The sequence below is a fragment of the Lagenorhynchus albirostris genome, chromosome 17 (assembly GCF_949774975.1).
Source record: "Lagenorhynchus albirostris chromosome 17, mLagAlb1.1, whole genome shotgun sequence".
In the NCBI taxonomy this organism is placed as follows: domain Eukaryota; kingdom Metazoa; phylum Chordata; class Mammalia; order Artiodactyla; family Delphinidae; genus Lagenorhynchus; species Lagenorhynchus albirostris.
Window position 1 is genome coordinate 53,886,988 of NC_083111.1, and position 19,686 is coordinate 53,906,673.

Below are 19,686 nucleotides of genomic sequence, written 5' to 3' on the forward strand. Positions count from 1 at the left end.
CATGGTCCTATTAAACTCAGCCAAAAGACAGAAATTTCTAGACTATGATGGTATGAATTTTCTCAAATAATTTTTAATGACCATTATGAAACTCTTGGTAGCATTTAAGGAAGGCACAATAATTTTTGCAAACTGATGTTAATGCAGACCCACCTTCAGATGCTGCTGCTATCTTTTAAAGAGTTACAGAGTAAAGATATTATAACTAGAATTCTATTTATTCAATAAGGCCATCTTCCTGCCTCAACTAAACTGACTCAGTACAATCCCAAGATTAAGGGTAGAGTCAGGTTATTTAGTAACATGGAGGAATATAAACTATTCTTTCAAAAACACCAATAATTTGTCATGAAGACAACTTGAAGCATGGTGATAAGCAAGGATAAAATTCACAAAACCGTTTATGGATATGCATACCCTTAATGTCCTGGGCAGTTTCCTGAGTGTTCTTAAAGTGAGCACAAAGATTTGAACCTCTTGACTCGCATGATTTTGTGGGGTTTTCTTGGTCAAATGAATAGTGAACCATTTTTAGCGGTCACCTCAGGCCGCTTACCGGAAAATGCTAAAACTTCCAAGAGATTCTTATAACCCTCCTCAAAGCCTCCCCACCCTAGGTGGAGAGTCACTGTTTAAATATGCTACCTTAGATTCTTCAGTTAAAATCATGCCCCAGGCCACTTGCCTTGTCTTCTTCCCACCAATGTAACCAAGCAAGCAGTCTGTCCCACTTGCCTAGGTGTCAGTTGTTTATTAACCTTTTTGATAGGTAATATTATTGAGCTTTTGCTACATTGAGCCAGGCATGTTTCTCAGGGGTTTTCACATCTCATCTCATTTCTGCCTGTGATATAGACATTATTTTCTCATCTCAGTTTTATAGGTGAGGGGTCTAAGGTTTAGCAACATTAAGCTCAGGGCCCCCAGTCAAAAATAGGAGGGGAAAGAGTTTAATCCTAACATCTGATCTAAGCCCTCTAATAGCAACGCTACACTCTGCTTCCTCACATACCTGTCCATGGTACTAGTACCTCAGAGATTAGGTATAGAGCAGGCCTATCTGCCTAAGAAAAGGGGAACTTCTTCTTGTATATGTGACAGTTAAATTGATTCATTCATTCCACAAAATGTGTTGAACACCTGCTTGAATGATCCAGACACTGTTTAGACCTTGAGAAACAGAGATGAAAAAATAAGACAAAAATCCCTGTCCCGTAGACCTTACATTCTAAAGGGGGAGTGGTAGGTGGGAATCAGGGAATAAATACACATAATATATAAACAAACACACTAGTGTATCAGATTTTAGAGAAAAATTAAGCAGATAATGAGGATATGAAAACTTGAAATAGGAGGGGTATGCTTTTAAATAGGACAGTCAGAGATATCAAATAAATAGCCCATTTGCAGAGTGCAGTGTTATTTTGATTCTATATGCAGGCATTAGTAAATGTCATTTATAAATCAATGCCTGAAACAACAGGGTTTTTCCCATTGATGAAATGTTAAAACAGGCTGGCTTAACATTAGTCATTTGGCTTTTATGCACAGGAAGTATAGCATTAGTGATACTATTTAATTATATTTCATAAACTTGTATAACACTTATTCTAAAAGAAAATGAATTTTACGTTCTAATTCAGAACTGAAGTATTTCCCAGCGGTGGGAATAGGGACCTCTAGGTAGGTCAGTGATTGAGAGAGGTTTGTGATAAATGTTCCTTTACCCAAATACAGCGTCAGGCCTCTTCATTTTTGTAAGAGAAAGTCTGACAACCTCTATCTTCCCTTCTCAACTGGGAAAGAAGAGACAGTTGCCTTTTTAGGGACAGGATAAGAGAATTCCACTTTTTTGATGGCAGCCAGAGTGGTTAAAGAGCAGATTGGGACACATTGCCTGGATCAAATCCCAGTTTTACCCCTTGTAAGTGGTATATGGGTTCCCTCATTTGTAAAATGGAGACGATAGTACCTTCCTCACGATACTATTGTAGAGATTAAATGAGCTAATGTGTAAATGAAGCCCTTAGAACAGCACTTGATGCATAGCAAGTAATGAGTGTTTTCTATTATTAGTTTCAAAAATACCTTTCGCCGTTCTAGCATTTGCTATGTCCCAAGACCTAGCATAAGCACTTGATCTACATCATCTCGTGTTTCCACACAAAAACCCTGGGAGGTAGGTAACATTCCTTTCACCATTTCCCTGAAGAGAAAACTGAGCCTCAGAAGTAGTTTCAGTAGCGCCCAAGTCTAACAATTGGTAAGTGGTGGGACCGGGATACCAACACAGAGTGACTGTTGGAAAAGAAGAGTCTTTGACATTAGTAAATTAGGAGGGTTTGATATAAAAACCAAAGGCCTGGCTTGCTTAGGGACAGGAGGACCAACTACCAATCCACATGTAAATGCACCTTCTCCAACTGGCTCCTATACTGGTTTCTGCAACACTCCTGACTTAATCACCCGTGAGAGTGCACCATATCTTCTAGAAAAGTAGCTCCCAGGATTATTGAAAGTACAGAGTTAACATTACATTTTTTAGGTGATGTTTTTTAGAGAGGTAATGCTAACCATGACTCTGTCATAAGAGAAATCAAATTTTAAATCAAAACTTTGGTTCAGGAGCTAAAAGCCAGCATTATTTGGTTTATGTTTCTCATAAGCTCTGTTGATAATGAAATGAAGAACTTGAAAAAAATTAGTCATAAAATACAACAATAGTTTGAAATACATTATATGCCATTTGTTGTTTTTTTTTAAAGAGTTCAACTCTTCAGTTGGTTGGCAAACTACAGTCATGGGCCAAATCCTGTTCAACTGCTTGTTTTTCTGAATAAAGTTTTAATGGAACAGAACCATGCCTGGTCATTTATGTGCTGTTTATGGCTGCTTTTGCATTACAATAGCCAGGTTAAGTAGTTGAGGCAAACACTATATGGCCCAAAAAAGCTAAAATATTTACTATCTCACCCTTTATAGTAAAAGATTGCTGACCTCTGAACTATTCCTATTTAAGAGCTTGTAGGGCTTCCCTGGTGGCGCAGTGGTTGAGAGTCCGCCTGCCGATGCAGGGGACACGGGTTTGTGCCCCGGCCCGGGAAGATCCCACATGCCGCGGAGCAGCTAGGCCTGTGAGCCATGGCCACTGAGCCTGCGCGTCCAGAGCCTGTGCTCCGCAATGGGAGAGGCCACAACGGTGAGAGGCCCGCGTACCACAAAAAAAAAAAAAAAAAGAGTTTGTAAAAATATTATATACTTAGTAAAGGCACTGGTAAATGACAAGTGTTCAAAAACAAATGATAAGTACATATTAAATAAATATGTTTGAATTCCACAAAATTACTCAAAACAGAAAAGTTCAAGCTTATCGCAGGCAGGCTAAGTTAGCAGCTAGTATATCTCCTGCCTTCACTTGACTCCGTATCTCCTAAAGAAAATGCTTTGCCTGTTACATGGGAGGATCCTTGATTTCAATAGGCTCTAAAAATACAAATTTAAGATGCAGAGTGATATCTAGAAAAATAGTTTTCTACAGTTTCATGAGTGACAGAGAAGCCACAGATGACTAAATTTGACAGCAGCAGATAAGAACAGAACACGAATGGCTGTAAAGTGAGATTTGTATCTTTTGGAGGCAAGCTTTGGTATATATTAACAGAGTACAGTCAACATCTAATAATGGGAAATGAACTCAGCATAAATCATATTGAGTTAGTATCTCTTTAGCTCTTTACATTTCATAAGTTCTTCATAACAATATATCCAACCATTCTTTATTTCTACAGACTATTCCCCAGAAATTTTTCTTCAACATAATTTCAGTCTGATCTATCATGACCCTTCTGGACACTGAATCTTTACACACTGATTTCAATTTTTAACTTCAAGCATTTTTTGATGCCAGACCTTGCCTCAGGGGCTAGAGATAAAAATGTGCACTACACGTTATTCCCACCATCAAGACCTTATGTACCAGGAAAGAAAACAGACCCAAAATAAGAATGACATTTGCAATTAGGGCTGGAAGTATCAAACAACCACGTGGAATTCCATGGAGGGAGCAAAACTTCGAATAGCGTTAGTGAATTGTTTCTTCATTTGTACATTCATTTCTTTCCTGAACATTTGTTGCACCTACTCGGTACCAGACCTTCACGTTGTTCCTTGCATGTAAGGTAGAACAGGGGTCCTCAAGGAGGCCTCATCATTCTAAGGACAAAAAAGAGACTATAAGCAAAGAACCAAATGAAGCAACAGGATCTCTTCAGAATGTGATTATTAGTACAGAAAAAATAAACAGGAAGAGATGAAAGGAACTTAGAGAAGGGTTTATACCCACCACTCTCTATTTTTAGAGAGTATTGTTTTCATGTCCTCCTCGCAATTAATCTTCAAACATATATTTTCCTATATTAAATGCAGACACCAAGGCTCCAGAAAGCTTTGAATGGTAATGACTAGTGAAGCTAAAATTTCAAACCAGATCTTCTAAGACCCATGTTTAACACATCAGAAAGTTAAATTCAGTGAAAATGCTGAATTTATGGCTTGCTGAAGGAAAGAAACGTATCTCCCCCATTTTTGGCTGTCTCTGTGGGTTCTTTTGGGACAGCTAGAAAGTTAGCTCTGTAACTCCAGATGGACCCAAGCATGGTACGGACTGTCTCTCCAGGGACAGACACAGGTAGAGAAGGAGTTGGCTGCCTCCCAAGTGCTCTCAGCCCCATGATAAGGGACTTTGTCCAAGACCTTTAGAAGCAAGACAACTAAATGCCCACTAAAAGTTTGGCAGCCCTGAGAGCTTTACTGCTATTTAGAGATTACCTCCCTTCCCCTCCATCATTCATATTCTACATCTTAAAATATTCTCATTGATTTCCCATCCCCTGGTGGGTGAGCAGCTGAGGGATCACTTGTCTGTATTACAGTCTACAGTGTCTCCCCTAAGAGGCCAGAGAAGCACAAGGGAGAGATGAGATTGGGAAATAGCTCCCTCAGAAAGGATCAGTATCTTCATAGATGTGTGATAGCCAGTAACCGGATTCCCAGCTCAGAGCCAGCCAAGATGCCTCATTCAGAATTTCTAAGGTCTCATTCCAATGAGAAAAATGATCAAAGGAACTAAACATACCCTAGGTACAAAGGTAAGGAAACCAAAGGAAGACTTATTAAGACAAGTTTTTCCACATGCTTAGCCATTCTCCAATAATTTACCTGGAAGAGCGAACACTCAGAAAAGACTAAATAGGACATTCAACCCACGGCAACATTGTTCCAGCGTGGCTCATGAAAGAATTCAGACTGACATTTCATTTTCTAAATTGAGATGTTATTATAATTTGAATCCCAGGTATGCCAGCTGAGTTTTTCCCTTCCCAGCATGTTTCCAAATATTCTCCTCCTGTGAACAAGAAAACATCCAAGCCACAGGAAGGAAGCCAGCCTTTCATCATGCACAATAATCAGTCTCTGTAACCAGTACCGAAACCTCCACCCTACAGTAGTTGCTAGCGTTGCAGCAAGTTTTGCATCTAATCCTCAAGTCCAGCTGCACATGTTACCTAGCACACAGCTACTTTCTACTCTTAGCAGAAGAACTTGAAATCAGAAACATTCCAAAAATATGTTCTGTCCGGACTTAGTATTGCAGTGTGAATGGGAATATCTTTGTTAGGTGCTGAGACATAAACACTGTGTTGAACTAAGAATGAGGCTTTCTTTTTTTTTTTTAACATCATCTCGGCCCTTTTTTTTAATTGGAGTAAAAATTGAAGTAATTTACAATGTTGTGTTAGTTCTGGTGTACAGCAAAGTGATTCTGATAAATATATATATATATTCTTTTTCATATTCTATTCCATTATGGTTTATTACAAGATATTGAATATAGTTCCCTGTGCTATACAGTAGAACCTTGTTCTTTATCTATGTTATATATAGTAGTTTGTATCTGCTAATCCCAAACTCCTAATTTATCCCTCCCCACCCCTTCCCCCTTTGGTAACCATAAAATTTGCTTTTTATGTCTGTGAGTCTATTTCTGTTTTGTCAATAAGTTCATTTGTATCATATTTTAGATTCCACATGTAAGTGATACACATGGTGTTTGTCTTTCTCTGTCTGGCTTACTTCACTTAGTATGATAATCTCTAGGTCCATCCATGTTCCTGCAAATGGCATTATTTCATCCTTTTTTATGGCTGATTAGTATTCCATTGTGTATATATAACACATCTTCTTTATCCAATCATCTGTCATTGCACATTTAGGTTGCTTCCATTGTCTTGGCTATTGTAAATAGCGCTGCTATGATCAGTGGGGTGCATGTATCTTTTGGAATTAGAGTTTTCGTCTTTTCTGGGATTGCTGGATTGTATGGTAACTCTATTTTTATTTTTTTGAGGAACCTCTGTACTGTTTTCCATAATGGCTTCACCAATTTACAATCCTACCAACAGTGTAGGAAGGTTCCCTTAAGAATTAGTTTTTCATCCTCCCTGCTCCCCTGCACATACAGCCTTCATCAATTCCAACCTTTAAGCAGCACGTTTTATGGGTTTTTTTTTTCTTTTTGGTTTTGCAAACTTCAGGAAAAAAGTATTTCTTCCCCAAATTCAAGGTATTATAGTAAGGAGGATAAGGAGACTTTGGAGTCAAATATACATGTTTATACATGTTTTTAAACTGTGACTTTATTCCTTAACGTATGACATTTCTCAGCATCAGTCTTACCCTTTGTAAAATGCAGATAAAGTAGAGCTATCATGAAGAAAATGCCAAGCACATTGTCTGGTACATAGTAAGTATTTCATAAATCTTAATTCTCTTTCTCTCCTTCATCTACCAATTCCCATTGCTAGATTGGAATACCTTTCATTTTCATCCAGTTTTCTTCATTCTAGATTGAAACATGTTAAGAAATACTGCACAGTCCCCATCTGACACAGATTCTCAGAGATTCTCAGAAAGTGAGGCTTACGGCCGGCCACTCAGGGTCTCTCTTACCCTGAGAGGTGTTGGTGTAATTTTACCCTGAACCCTAGCTCTACTAACGGGGACAGCTCAACATTCCATCACTTTTTCTAACGCTTCATGTGTCTGTGCCTCTGCCTGTCTTTGCTCTTGAAAGAAAGTACAAGTTGAGGGTTCATCCCACATCAGAGGTGGGTGCAGAGCTCTGCCCGTTTCCCACAGGAAGTGACTCACACTTGGTATTTTCGGTGACGCTCAGTGATTATTCTGGAAACCTGGACGTGTCACAACAGAAGGGTCACATCGTCTTCTGCACAGAAATATGCCACCCTGTTACTTCAGCTCTCATCTGTGCTCTTGTATCTTACCAACAGCAGTGGCCACTTGTGGCTCTACTGGTACACGAAGCCCCCCTGAGACACAGAGTCCAGGTTTCTGTCCCCACATCGCCTCACTCAAGAAACAGATCTGCTGGACAAGTCCACCTTCCTCAACACCCCTAGAATTGTGAAAATTTTTTTTTTCAATTTCACTGGATATACCACACTTACAAATTTATACTTGAAAAATCTTGTATCACCATTTTTTTCACTTAATCACTACTTCTCCTTCCTCAGCATCACCAAATACAACCACAGTTTCTCTACTGTGAACCTCTGCTAACATTTTTATGGACTTTTTTAATCAGAGCGGAGCCCAGAAAACACTTCAGAATTCTTGCCAGAATGGCTATTCTGAATAGAACATTTAGATATAGTACTTGACAGGTGGAGTCAAGAACCCATGCATTAGCATCCCTGTGTGGCTTCTTGTGAAGAAATCTATAAGTAATCCACAACACAGGATATGACAGTCCACAGTCTCTCCACCATGAGTCACCACTCAGCCTTTATTCACTTTTATTATACTTTAACTGACTTTGAGTTGATTCCAAGGCCTTTTCTGGCCCCATCATTAATTTTTAAATCCCGTCAATGATCTCACACCAGGATATGAAGCACCCCACATTGATTATAACTGTCTTTTTTAAACTGCCTGTGCAGATACTAAGTCAGAACAAAGCAGAACAAGCTGGAAGTGGAAAATTCCAGAGCACCCCAATCAGTGTAGAAGCTTGGCTAAATTCAGATTTATATAATTGTCTAGTCAAGTTTTTCCTTCAGTTGGCTCAACTGATGTAACAAAATGCAAGAGGACATCGATCACATTGATCATAGGCCATCTGAGAGCAAAATATTCCCGGTAACAGAACACTTTGCTAATATGCAGCAATGCAGGAGAACGTGGATAGTCTCCAACCACAGAATGTATTGTCACCCTTCAAAAAGTGGCATTAGAAGATTAAAGGCTAACTTTTTTTTTTAATTAATTAATTTATTTATTATTTTTGGCTGTGTCGGGTCTTCGTTTCTGTGCGAGGGCTTTCTCCAGTTGCGGCGAGTGGGGGCCACTCTTCATCGCGGTGCGCGGGCCTCTCACTGTCGCGGCCTCTCTTGTTGCGGAGCACAAGCTCCAGACGCACAGGCTCAGTAGTTGTGGCTCACGGGCCTAGTTGCTCCGTGGCACGTGGGATCCTCCCAGACCAGGGCTCGAACCCGTGTCCCCTGCATTGGCAGGCAGATTCTCAACCACTGAGCCACCAGGGAAGCCCTAAAGGCTAACTTTTATATCCATTAACCAACAAACTGTGTCCAGAAGGATGTACACTTCTGAAAATGGGGACATTCCAGTCAGAAGTGCAAGAACTAGAGCACTTCGCTAATTTAAAGAGCCCTGCACCCACACAGACCTCCACAATTACATTTTAACGTTTGCAAAAAATAAGTATTTACTCAATAATAATTCAGCTGTTAATTGACCACTTATTATATCACAGGCATGCGTACAAAGGCCTTCTCCCAGCCTGTTATGCAATCCTACAAAAGTTAGTTGTTCATTTACTTCGTTCATGAAGCCAAAAACAGAGCTTTAGCATTCTAGAATGTGGGATCCAATATTGATAAAGAGCCTCTTTACAAACTGAAGTTAGCCTAAGATGCTCTTGATGATCACTCATAAAAGTGGTAAGAGTCCGCCTGCCGATGCAGAGGACACGGGTTCGTGCCCCAGTCCGGGAGGATCCCACATGCCGCGGAGCGGCTGGGCCCGTGAGCTGTGGCCACTGGGCCTGCGCAAAAAAAAGTGGTAAATATTCTTTCAGTACATTTACTGATGTGGTTGTCACTTCCTGTAATATGGCTTTGCCTTTTTAGTTCTAAGAAAGCTTTTTCAGATTGCCCTGAAATTTAGATATTCTGCCCCTAAATGACAGCCAAAGGTTTGCATGGGCCTTGGTACATTTTATTAAGTAATTTTTGTCTGGCTATTCTTTTTAAATCTTCTATAAATTCAGTTTTTAAATTGACAGTACCCCTAAAAAAGGATTTAATTATTTGCTTTCTTCTCAAAGTGATACCTCTATATCTTTCTATAACTCCGTGTCTTCAACAATATTTCAGTTATAATGAACTTTATTTTTTTTAATTTTATTTTTGGCTGCATTGGGTCTTCATTGCTGCACGCGGGCTTTCTCTAATTGCAGCGAGCAGGGGCTACTCTTCGTTGCAGTGTGTGGGCTTCTCATTGTGGTGGCTTCTCTTGTTGCAGAGCACGGGCTCTAGGCACGCAGGCTTCAGTTGTGGCATGTGGGCTCAGTAATTGTGGCTCGTGGGCTCTAAGCACAGGCTCAGTAGTTGTGGCGCTCGGGCTTAGTTGCTCAGCGGCATGTGGGATCTTCCCGGACCAGGGCTCAAACCGTGTCCGCTGCATTGGCAGGCGGATTCTTGACCACTGTGCCACCAGGGAAGCCCTATAATGAACTTTAAAAAAGAAATAATAGTTGGTCTGGAAACCAGGGTCCTGGGTCTAGAGATGCACTGTGTTCTTAGATAGCCACAGGAAATTAATATAAATTCTAGTAATGTCTTCAACACTTCAAGAAACTGCATCACCTTTCTGAATGCAGCAATTAAGATGATTACCAACAATCACTGTGATTGGGAACTGAATCTCTTCCTATAGTTCATCAGCATCTTGAGGGATACATATGTTCCTGGTGTTATTTCCCTTTGCCTGGCCTTATAATCCCCAAATAACAAAATCCCATTATGTGAAAAAGATCACAAACATGTCTGAATATTGTGTTACTATTAATAACATATAAGTTCAATTTTCTCAGAATGTTCAAACTGGAGAGGCTTTTGAGAGGAATCCAGATTGTGTATTTACTGGCTCGGAATATGAGGTTCAGACGTAAGTCATGTGACCTGCCCAATCTCCTCAGAACTCAGAGGTGGATTGTGAAACCAAGATGCTGGACACCAATTCCAGCTCCTTCTATGCCCACTGCACTTTGTCCCTCACTAACACACAAAAGGACTATGCCACAGCATTTATCTCCCAGGGGAGAATGTCCAGATAATAGCAGGACCCATGACCAGGCACAGGGTTTTTTCTGAATCATACATAGAATCAAAACTCAATTTTTTTTTTCTGAATCAGTAGAAGAATGCCAACTAAATTTCCCAGAGTACTGAGGTATCAACCATTCTCCATGACCTCCTAGGCAGACTAATAAACCAATCTCTGATAATTAATCAAAATGTCCTCATGTTCTATGTAAGCAGATTCTCATAAATGGCATACTATTAACTGAGCTGTAACCCAAAAAAGAAGTTTCCATTTTATTTTTTTCTTCCGTTTTATTTTTTATTCTATTTTATTACTTTCACATTTTAAATTTTGTTTGTTTTTTCCCTAGGAAATTGGTATGAAGGATTCCTATTTGCCTTCATACGACAATTTTCTTCTCCCTAATCAGTACTTTCTAAATGTAATGCTCCAATTTGGGGCAAAAAATCATATGTGATTCCAGGGCTACCAATGATTCCTGCCGATAATGTTATCCTTTCCAAATACTTCAAAAACATTTTTTTATTGGAGTATAGTTGATTCACAATGTTGTGTTAGTTTCTGCTGTACAGCAAAGTGAATCAATTATACATATACATACATCCACTCTTTTTTACATTCTTTTCCCATATAGGTCATTACCAAGTACTGAGTTCACTGTGCTATACAGTAGGTCCTTATTAATTATCTATTTTATGTATAGTAGTGTGTATATGTCAATCCCAATCTCCCAATTTATCCCTCCCCCCCACATCCCCCCAGTAACCATGTTTGTTTGTTTTTTTACATCTATGAATCTATTTCTGTTTTATAAATAATTTCATTTGTACCATTTTTTTTAGATTCCACATATAAGTGATATCATATATTTGTCTTTCTGTGTCTGACTTACTTCACTCACTATGACAATATCTAGGTCCATCCATGTTGCTGCAAATGGCATTATTTCATTCTTTCTCATGACTGAGTAATATTCCATTGCATATATGTTACAGCAAATTTGAAGGCTTTAGCTTCCCATATATGTTGATTTTTATAATTATCTAGAAAGAAAACTAGACTTAGAGTTGACAGACCTTAGTTTAATAACTAGCTTTGCTATTTATATGTGAGCTTTATGACCTTATTTCTCTGCTTCTCTGAGCTGTTTCCATTCATCAATGAGATGGGAATAATAACACCTGTCCTACAGATCTCACTGGGACATGAACAGAAGATGGTTTAAGGACAATGAAAGTACTTTGTTAATTCCAAGGAATTAAACAATTAACTGCTATCAGGACTCCATTCAGGATTCAGGGTATTGACAAGAAAGTGGCATTTTCTCCCAGATTATCTTGATTGCTTAGATCAAGTGTGGCTAAGAACAAAAAAAGAAAAGAAAAGAAAAGCAGATATTGAAAAAGTAATTTTGTGTCTGCACTTGAGAAGAGGCCAACCACACCACTTGGGCACTGGACACTGTTCCCTATTCAAGAACATAGTTCTTCCAATTGTCTTCTTTCTCTTTCTCCTGGATCATAGGGTTTCCCCTGTCTATGGGGATTGTTCCCTAAGCAAACAAACATGCTGTGATGGCTCTCATCTTTAGAAAAATAGACTCTTCATCCCCCTCTGGCAGCCCTTCTGCTTTTCTACTGCTTTTCCCAGAAAAACTCAAAAGATATGTTTATAATCACTATCCACTTTTCCCATCTTCTCTTGAACCCACTCTAAACAGGCTTGCCTGATAAATTAAAGTTTTTATTTGTATAAATAAATAATGCTTTTCTCCAAAACTACTCATTTCCTCTTATTCATGCTATTCTGTCTTGTAGTTGTTCTCCAAGTTACAAGAGTAGCCTAAGAGGGTTGTCCCAACTATTTTAGTTTTGTCTTTTACTCTTTATCTTTCTTGAGTCCTGATCTGTAAAATCAGTTAGTACTTTTTACTAGGCATCATTGTAATAATTATCAGAATTATTTCAGAATTACATCAAATATTAAATGTTTAATATTCTTGAATACTTTGTAACTTAAAAAGCAATATGCAACCTGGCAATTCCACTCTTACTTATAGACCCAAGAAAAATAAAAACATACATGCACACAAAAACTTGTACACCAATGTTCATAACAGTATTAATCATTATAGGCAAAAAGTGGAAACCACCCAAATGAGTGGATAAATAAAATGTGGTATATACATAGGATGGAATGTTATTCAGCAATTAAAAGAAATGAAGTACTGATATAAGCCGCGACATGGATGAACGTTAAAAACATTACACTAAGTGAAAGACACTAGTCATACACAAAAGACTGCATGATCCCAATTATATGAGATATTCAGATAGGCAAATCTATGGAAACATAAAGTACATTAGTGGTTGCCTAGGGCTGGGGAAGGTGAACAGTGACTGCTCATGGGTATAGGGTTTCTATTCAGGATGATGAAAATGTCCTAAAATTAGATTGTGGTAATGGTTGCACAGCTCTGTGGATATACTAAAAACACCTGAATTGAACACTTTAAGTGGGTGAACTTAATTATATGTAAATTATATCTCAATAAAGCAATGTACAAGGTTAACATCATTAGTCATAAGTCAAGTTGATATCCTGCGCCCCTGATATGTTGTGTTGAAAATGGCAGTTCACCTCTGTGGCCTTCCTCCAAAAAGTCCATAACTTCATTGTAACCATGAGGAAAACATCATCCAAACTCAAGTTGAAAGACATTCTATAAAATGCCTAACCAGTTCTCCTCAAAACTATCAAGACCATCAAACGTAAGGAAAGTTAGAGAAACTGTCACAGCCCAGAGGAACCTGAGACGATGTAATGACTAAATATAATGTGGTATCCTGGATAGGATCCTGGAACAGAAAAAGGGCACTAGAGAAAAACTAATGAAATCTGAATAAAGTATGGAGTTAACTAATTCTGTGTAAGAATAGTCATTAATTGTGACAAAGAAATGCACCATACTAGCGTAAGTTCTTAGTGATAGGGAGACTTTGGTGTAGGGTATTTGGAAACTCTCTGTATTAACTTTGCAACTTTTCTATAAATCTAACACTATCTTTTTAAAGGTTATATACAAATGTTAGCTAATAGTTTTAGAACTTGTAGTAAAAGTCGTAGTACTAGTACTAGAGATAGTAGTTAGTAAAACGAGGTTCCTCAGCAGCCTAGAATAGAGAAACTAGTTCGCCTCTGGTTTTTTACTGACAGCACACGTATGCAAAGCTGAGCTTGTGTCCACTCAGGGAAGTGTAATCTCAACCTTAACGGTCAGATAGACTTCTACCCAGTTCATGTCTTTTTTAAAAAAAACTTTAAAGGAAGAAAAGAAATCCTTGAATAGGGTCTTTATCTAGAGATTTCATAGATTACAAAATGATGTTTTGAGGACTGAATTAAACTCCCTTGTGAGAACTATATGGCACTTATTCCACATAATTCAATATCATAAAGAGTAAAATATATATAGTAGGGCTTGATTCTAAAGTTTCCAGCTGATACTCACGAAAAAGATAACCCTTCACCATGGTGGCCAAGGACGGGGCCTGCCCACCTTAGACCCTCCTGTTCCCACCCTGCTCTTCTCAGCCATCCCTGTAAGCAGTTTCTCCAGCTGAACACTATGTTTTAATCAACTGATTTTTATGACCTCTTTTCCTTGCCCTCAATATACTCTGCAAAAATGGCTGCCTACTTCTTCGTTGACTTTTTAGCTGCATGGAGCTGACCCTTTTAGGACTCAACACTCTACATCCCCTTTGGCAGCTGCATCTCCCCTTCTGTCCTAGCAGAAGGAATGCCAAGCACCCCACAGAAAATGATGGATTTTGTTATGATTTCCACAAGCTTCCTAGAGAAAAGAGATCGCTCCACTTCTTTCCATGGTCTGCAGAACTTGCACACTAAATTACTTCTGGTCTTCATGCTATGCCCCACTATCTCATGCCTCCAGACTGTCACACACACCCAGTCTCTGCAGTAACACTTGTCCTGCCTCTCCTTATCTTCAGACTTCGGCTTAACTACCACTGAGACCAAATCCTCACTCACCAGTCCTCAACCTCAAGTCCAGATCGGGGGCTCTCATAGAACCAAAACTTTCCCGTCCTAGCATTTGTCACATTGTATCAGATTATAAGATACATGAAGCTATTGGCAATGTGTCTCTGGGTCACTGTCGAATCCTCAACAGCCAGGACATTGACTGGTACACAGTAGGAATGCCAATGAATCTCCTAGAGTAAATGAGTAAATTAATTCCTTCCCAATCAAAAATATATGGTTATATACATATATATATGGTAAGATCATTTTCCCCTGAAGATTGTTTCATGCTGTTTCTCAAAGACCTTTAGGTCCTGGGGCAGAGGCGTCTGTAAATAAGCAATCTTTCAACTCATTTTGTATCCTGTGCACTTCCCCAGTAAAAATGTCAATGCCTAAAAACAATGGCCCAACGATATTTTCAAATTTGCATTTTTGTCACTTATTTGGAACCACAACAGAAATAAAACTTCAGCAACCAACAGTGAAATTAATTGGGTATGGAAGACAATCTCTAGGACATTTCCTTTCTAGGTATTTGCTCCTGTATTAAGAACTATTAAAATCCAAGCTATGGCCACACCAAAAACTTGGGAACATTTTAGAAAGTGATTAAGCTCAATCAAAGATATTTGGAATTAACTAAAAATAATTATGAGTGAGATTGAATGTATTCTCTATTATCCCACTGGAGACATATGTTCCTCCGGGACAGTCTTAGAAACATCACTGCATTTGTTTTATTTTAACATCTCCTTAACCTTTAAAAAATGTATATTTCAAACAAAAAGCTGAAGTATATTAAGGACTCATTTTACTAATTAACCAATTTCTATTTAAAAGGGATTTTTTAATATTAAAAAATTAAGTGTTTGCAAAAATCCTCTAACAATATGTTGGAGTATTAAAAACCCAGAAAAGGAATACTCGAGGAATGGTGTCTCCTCCAGGAGAGGGGTCAGCTCCAAGGGAACCAGGTTCATGAAGCCTCCCCTTCTCTGCAGGTGGAGAAAGTTAATCCTTCCTCAGAACCCTGGACTCATATATATCACAAGGCATATATCACAGTCTGCTTATTTTTAATGTATAAAGTCAGTGACTTCACAATGCATTGATATAAGCAACATGAAAAGAGGAGAGAGCCTTACTGTTCGAATCCCCAACATCTAGAAAAGTCCCTAGGATATGGCAAGTGCTTAATAAATGTTCACTGAATGAAAAAAAAAAAAGAAAAGGATCATGATTACATATTTTGAAATAATTCTTTCCATGCCTGAATTTATTCAACATTAATTGAGGGCTATCTTATGTCACATGCTGTATTAAATACCTGAGGAAAGAGAAATGAATAAACTTTACTCATGTCCTGAAGAAGCTCACCATCTATTGGACAGGTGCACAAATATAACTCATTGCAATAAAAAGTTTGGGGAGTGATGCCAATGTATGCATGGGGGCCTGTGGAAGCGCATGGCAGAGATACTAACCTAGAAACAGATTGCTTTTCTTTGAGACAATGAAAGTTGCCCCCTTACATTAATTTAAAAGAGGTAGATATTATATGTGAATTCAGTGTTTCATCTGAAAATAGTAGGGGAAAATAAACAGATAAAATTCAACCTTTAAGTTCAGAAATTAAGCGGCAATAGGTATGTTGAAATTATACTTAGAATAGATTAAATGTTTTTGGCAACCATGTGGGAGTAACATGGTAGAAATATCATTAATGAAAATGCAAAAGACTTTCACAGGGAGAGCAAAGTATAAAGGAAAGAGCATGGGCTTTGGCTTAAGCAGACTTAGCTCGAATCATGGCTGTCACTTACTAGCCATGTGTCTTTAGACAAATCACATATATCCTCTAAACCTCAATTTCTTCATAGGCAAAAAGGAACCAATACTAGCTTACACACGGAGTTATTAAAAGCATTAAATAAGATTATGTTTACATATCTTTATGATGGGCCATTATAAAGACTCAAATGTGATGCTAGCAATCCAATTTTAAATCAAACCAGGGGCTCAAATATAAGATGCTTAGTCCTTGGCAAGGAGTGAGAGGATGTTGGTAAATGTGAAGCAGTGACCTGATATCAGAGAACCTGGAGTACGAGGCAGTGGCATCAGGCAGGGATGTGAGTGATGATGATGACGATGAAGATGATAATTACTATGGCTCCTTCCAAAGCTCAAGACTATTTATCACTGAATTAAGCCTTTAGTTTCCTAGGATCAATTAAAGTATTTACTCATAATCTTAAAAGTCAGCTTTGAAAAAGCAGGCTTCCATTAACCTCTTGTCTGAATAGGTCCTCTTTATCTCTGAAAGAAGTCAAGAATCTCTGAAATGTTTTACTTGGTATTATATGAACCAATGTGAAAATCATATCTTCCCACTGAACAACTTCGCTACCCCAGTAAGCCAAATATAAAATGTAATTATCCTACATGCGGTGAGTCAGAAGGACAATGAACGGTGGTCACTCAGGGAACGGTGAGTGAGGTAGAGCTGGAGGGCGTGGGGCACATCCTTAGAGGGTAGGAAGGACTTCAAGAAAGTGATCAAATGGCCCTGGAAGAAGAGCAAACACAGTAGCTTGAGAGTAGGTGGATAGACAGCTCATAGGTGCCATTGCAAAGAAGTTGTAGGAGTTGTTCAAAAAAAGATAGTAGTGGTTCAAAAAACGATAAAGGCTCTGTGTGTCCCTAAGTGAGAAGTCTTACAGCAAATGATATGAGCCACGGAAGAAGGCAGTTACTATAGAATAACAGCAAGAGGGTAGCATTACCCCCACGATGTGGGATTCATGGGGAGTTCCTGGGGTGGACAGGATATGGTTAAGGGTAGGACAGAGCCCCAGTATCAGAAGGAGTGCTAGGAGGGGAACGGAAGGTATTCTAACACAGGAGAGCAAGATGGATTCTATTATCAGGATTAAGTACAAGGAGCTGAATTTATAGTAGATACTAATGACAGAGTATCTAGCTGTGGAATCCTTATGTCTACACTAAAGAACTTTTAAAAGCCCTGTGTAAAAACAGGATCTCTCTCAATGCCAGAACAAGATAGAGGCTGGTGGAGAGGGCTTTAGGAAAACAGCTGAGAGGTTGGGAAGGATGAAAGAGGAAGTATCAGTTCCTTCTATTTGCAGTAGTTTTCAAGTTCAGAACATCTAGAAAGTCTGGGCTGAGGAAGCTGAAATTTGTCAAACTCTGTAAGAGACTATAGATACTAAAAACTTATTTTAAAATATGTAAAGTGTTGCTGTTGAAGGAAAGGTGAGTAAAGATGGAATTAGACCCTAGGTGTCCTAGTGTTCACCGCAGACACTTTTGGTGCCCTGGGTCACATCCTCTGAGACAGACTGTGGTTTCAGCCATGATTTCATGGCTATTGTGGATGGTTCCTGCTTGCTGAGAACACTGCACTACAGGTATCCAATGTCCCCTGACTGTCTCTCCTCTTCTCTGCCTCAAGGTTCTGTCTAAAGCCCCTAGGAGTTTCCAGGTAGGTGAAACTTGGAAGTACCATGCATTTAAAGCCCCTAAGGCACCTCTCAACAAAGGGGAGATGGCAGCCAGTAGATAAATGCCTCAGCTTCCCTGTCTCTGGACAGATGATCCCGAAACGCATTACTTGATCCACAGTTGCCCGCAGTGGGAGTTGTCTCAAAAACACACCGTATTTTGGCTTTTCCTCCTCTCTCACACTCTCTTCTATGCCTTTAATCCTGCTTCCTGGGTTCATCTCCCAAATACTGTAAACTGCCTACACTTAAGTCCTTGTCTCAGACTACATCTTGGGAACCAAATGCTGGAGGAGGGCAGAGGCGGAGTCATTTTATTTTCATGTTTCGGTTCTGTTTTGTTTTAATTTGTGTTTGCTTTGCATTTCTGTTTCTCCACAGGTCACCAAGATGCTGGCAGTGGTTGTCATTCTGTTTGCCCTTTTATGGATGCCCTACAGAACTCTTGTGGTTGTCAACTCATTTCTCTCCAGCCCTTTCCAAGAAAATTGGTTCTTGCTCTTTTGCAGAATTTGCATTTATCTCAACAGTGCCATCAACCCAGTGATTTACAATCTCATGTCCCAGAAATTCCGTGCAGCCTTCAGAAAGCTCTGCAACTGTAAGCAGAAGCCGGTGGAGAAGCCGGCTAACTACAGTGTGGCCCTCAATTACAGCGTCATCAAGGAGTCAGATCATTTCAGCACAGAGCTTGATGACATCACTGTCACTGACACTTACTTGTCTGCCACGAAAGTGTCTTTTGATGACACCTGCTTGGCTTCTGAAATAACCATTAGCCAAAGTTGATTCATGAAGTAGAAGAAAATGGATGATAAAGAAAATTAGAATCTGTGCAGTTATCAACCCAAGAGAGGAAACAGCCAATACTGGTATGTGAGGACAGAGCAGATAAAGTCCTCACCAGTGCTCTAACCTACTGCCCCAAGACACTTTAACCCATTAGAGTGATTCACAGCTTCCTTCTCGTATCAAGAAAATGTATATCATAGAAAAACTGAGCAGATCTCTGGAAGACCCAAATGGTGGAAATTTTCCATTTAATTTGAGACTTCATTTTCTGGGGCTGTGAAGTTTAGATAAAATCTAGACATCAGTTTACCTTATTCAAAATAACTTTATCAAATGTATTTTCTCACCCCTCCCAAATTATTTATACATGTGGTAATTTGGCAACATGAAAATTTTTAATGTTTTCATTTAGCATTTCATTTTAATAAAATACAGTGCTAGTTTCATGAATATTTGAAACTACAGGGGAAAATAGAAAAAAAATTTGAGGAGTAAAAATGAGATTTCAGACAAATATATTCACCATATGAAAAAAAAGTCATAACGCTTATAAAATTCTGAGTTGATTTTTATATCTTACAAAGTGTAGATGGTGAGTCACCATTCAACTTTAATGTAAATAGCCAAACCCCAAAATAGCCAAAATTACTCACTGAGAAGACATGTAGATTTGATATTTAGATAAATCCAGCTCTGTACTCTGCAAGGCGTCTGAACGACGGGTGAGACAGGAGAAATATCAAGATTGAATAACTGTGAAGATACATACTAACATATAATTAACATTGAAAAGTAGCCAAGACAAGACCAAGTATTCAAAATAAGGTTTTACTTCTTCCTCTGAGACTTTTAAGGAAGAAAATCCTATTTGAGCATTTGAGAAGAAAATCCT

General features: G+C 38.8%; 1 protein-coding gene across 1 annotated transcript in view; it reads left to right on the forward strand.

Moving 5' to 3' along the window:
- TRHR (thyrotropin releasing hormone receptor) overlaps positions 1-18,791 on the forward strand; it is a 40,383-nt gene extending 21,592 nt beyond the window's left edge. The window contains exon 2 of the mRNA XM_060128160.1: positions 18,384-18,791. Within this exon, the coding sequence (XP_059984143.1) occupies positions 18,384-18,791 (408 nt within the window). The remainder of the gene's footprint in view (positions 1-18,383) is intronic.
- Positions 18,792-19,686: the final 895 nt, after the last annotated feature.